Source organism: Penaeus japonicus, unplaced genomic scaffold (genome assembly GCF_977035675.1).
Source record: "Penaeus japonicus unplaced genomic scaffold, GWHDUDI00000001_assembly GWHDUDI00000011, whole genome shotgun sequence".
Classification (NCBI taxonomy): domain Eukaryota; kingdom Metazoa; phylum Arthropoda; class Malacostraca; order Decapoda; family Penaeidae; genus Penaeus; species Penaeus japonicus.
In genome coordinates, this window is record NW_028234413.1 from 40,478,803 (window position 1) to 40,481,302 (window position 2,500).

The following is a 2,500-nucleotide window of genomic DNA, read 5'->3' on the forward strand; positions in this document are numbered from 1 at the left end:
TGTTGGGATGTGTTTGTACGTGAGTGAGAATACATTTGCACGTGTTTCTGTGTATGTGTGCGTGCGTGCGTGCGTGTGTGTGTGTGTGTGTGTGTGTGTGTGTGTGTGTGTGTGTGTGTGTGTGTGTGTGTGTGTGTGTGTGTGTGTGTGTGTGTGTGTGTGTGTGTGTGTGTGTGTGTGTGTGTGTGTGTGTGTGTGTGTGTATGTGTGTGTGTATTTGGAGGGATTGTATTTGTGTTTATCTTTTCATTACTTTGTCGTTATCATCTAAAAAACAAAAAACTAGTATGCAGCAGTCAAAGGATCATCAAAGAGAAATCAAATTGAGATTATTTATTTTTCCATTTTCCCTAATACTTGGGTCTTTCTTAATCTCCTCATTTCATTATTTGTATTTTTTTTTGTTTCAGTTACTGTATATTTTACTTTGTTGCTAATGTTGTCATCTAACACATCAGGTCCTAGAGATGTCCCCCATTGAAGTTGCCATTGACGAAATGGAAAGCAGAGTCAAAGAATTGTTAGAAATCATCAATAAACACCCAACAGATGTGAAGAAATTGCAGTTGAAGCTTCAGGTAAGTTACTTGCGATTTTTTGGATGGAATGAGGTGAGAGTTGATATGATAGTTAAAGGCATGCAAGGAAACTGGATCAACTTGATGTGGATATGCCAGTAAAATACAGACGCTGGTACGTGGCGTGTCAAGAATGATCTTATGTATGTGATGATGATAACAGTGTTAACTGATAAGAGTAGTATTGTGGTGGAGTTATGATACCGAAAGGTACATCTTGTTATGCAGAGTTATTCATTATCATTCATGGTGTTCCCTCCTATTGTTATCATAAGTCTTTTTAGAAAAGTCATACCAAAAATCTTACATATTATGCTGTATTCCTTCTCACAGGGCAGTATCAGTGTGCAAGTAAATGCTGGACCTCTTGCGTATGCGTCCACTTTCCTCGAGGAAACCAACTGCTCTTCTTATCCGGTGAATCAGGTGTCTCGGTTGAAAGATGTTTATAGGTGAGTTGTGGTGTATTGGTAAGGCCATTGGTTGCCATTGCATATGCTGTTATGCACTGTATTCGAGTTATAGTTTTATTTGAGATTCCTTTATGTGTTGTATCGTAGCTATTTATGTGTGTGACTCCATGTATATGTGAATGTTAGGATGTAAGAAGGGGCATTCTTAGCCTGAATAGCCAATGCCGGGGCTTTCGAACGCTTAGGCCTAAATCAATTAAATGGCTGGCACAATACTGTGCCGCCTGGCAACTGGGCTTTTGAATGTGCGGTACAGTAGTGTACCACCCGTCCAGAGAGGGTTAAAAGATTACTAATAATGTTTTCTCTTCCAATTAAAGTTATTATCATTATTTTTCTGATATCACACAGAGAGTTTGTGTGTACCTGCAAAGAAGCCCTGGACCTGAATAGCCAGGTCATAACTAGCGACCAGTACGAGTACCAGATGGCGCTGGAGAGCAACTTCTCGGAGCTGCTTCAGTCACTGTCGTCGATTCTGAATGAACCACTGCTGGCTGCTCAGATTGCTGTCGACAGTTTGCTGAAGAGGTCGTCGCAGCACTATCTGAGTATGATAAGCTCGCCCGGGGGAGCCAGCAACGCATGAGGAAGGATCTGAGGAATGTTTGTGTTCATTTTTACCCTAAGGTTTTAATGTTTGTTCGAATCTGATGATGGAATCTCAGAGGTAACAGTGTGTCTGTCAGTGATATATATGTATATTTTTTTTAGATATTAGGAAGGAACTGTATTTTTAGTTGATGCTACTTGTAATAATATTTTTAATGATACACATCAATTTTTGTTTTTTTTATATTTCTCTTTTTTTTTTTTTTTTTAGTAGATGCATTTTTTGTAAATGTTTTTTCTTTCTTTTAGTTCTACGAAACTATTTCATAATAGCTCCGTGCCATGTATGTATGTAAAAGTTTCGCAAGCTTTTTGATGTCAAGATCTGTGCCATTGTGATAACCAGTGACTAAATGTGATTAGGTGTGTAAAGTGTAAGCAGTGTATTATATATTTTTATGTGGAGGGTATTAATGTCAATGAACAGCCCTAGTATATATATGAATATATATATATATATATCTTTTTACAGAGACTATGAAATGTAAATGTAAAAGACAATATGGTAAGAGGATTAACACTGAAATCTTCTTATCTCTCTGGTAGAAATACGCTGTTTTCATGATCAGCTTGGTACTAAATAGTATTTGCATTATTAATTGTTATGTCTTGTTCAACTGATGCAGTGATAATAAACTCTGAGGCCTGTACTTGAAAAAGCTAACTCTACTGTTAACATGTGACAATGCATGATGAATACACCTTGTGTCTTGTGCTCAACCCCCTAAAGATCGATATACGACAATCGAGGTTCCAGCGCGATCATTTGAAAAGGAAGGTGCACCTCAGATCAGCTAATTGCGTGTAACTCATCGAAAGCAGACCACCGTCAAACTT

At 38.0% G+C, this 2,500-nt stretch overlaps 1 protein-coding gene across 1 annotated transcript in view; it reads left to right on the plus strand.

The window, feature by feature from the left end:
- Positions 1-2,500, plus strand: part of Ziz (dedicator of cytokinesis protein Ziz) — a 38,437-nt gene that overhangs the window by 34,984 nt on the left and 953 nt on the right. Inside the window, exons 36-38 of the mRNA XM_086541459.1 lie at positions 459-578; positions 912-1,030; positions 1,403-2,500. The exon at positions 1,403-2,500 is cut by the window's right edge and continues 953 nt beyond it. Coding sequence (XP_086397585.1) covers positions 459-578; positions 912-1,030; positions 1,403-1,640 — 477 coding nt within the window. The 3' untranslated portion in view covers positions 1,641-2,500. The remainder of the gene's footprint in view (positions 1-458; positions 579-911; positions 1,031-1,402) is intronic.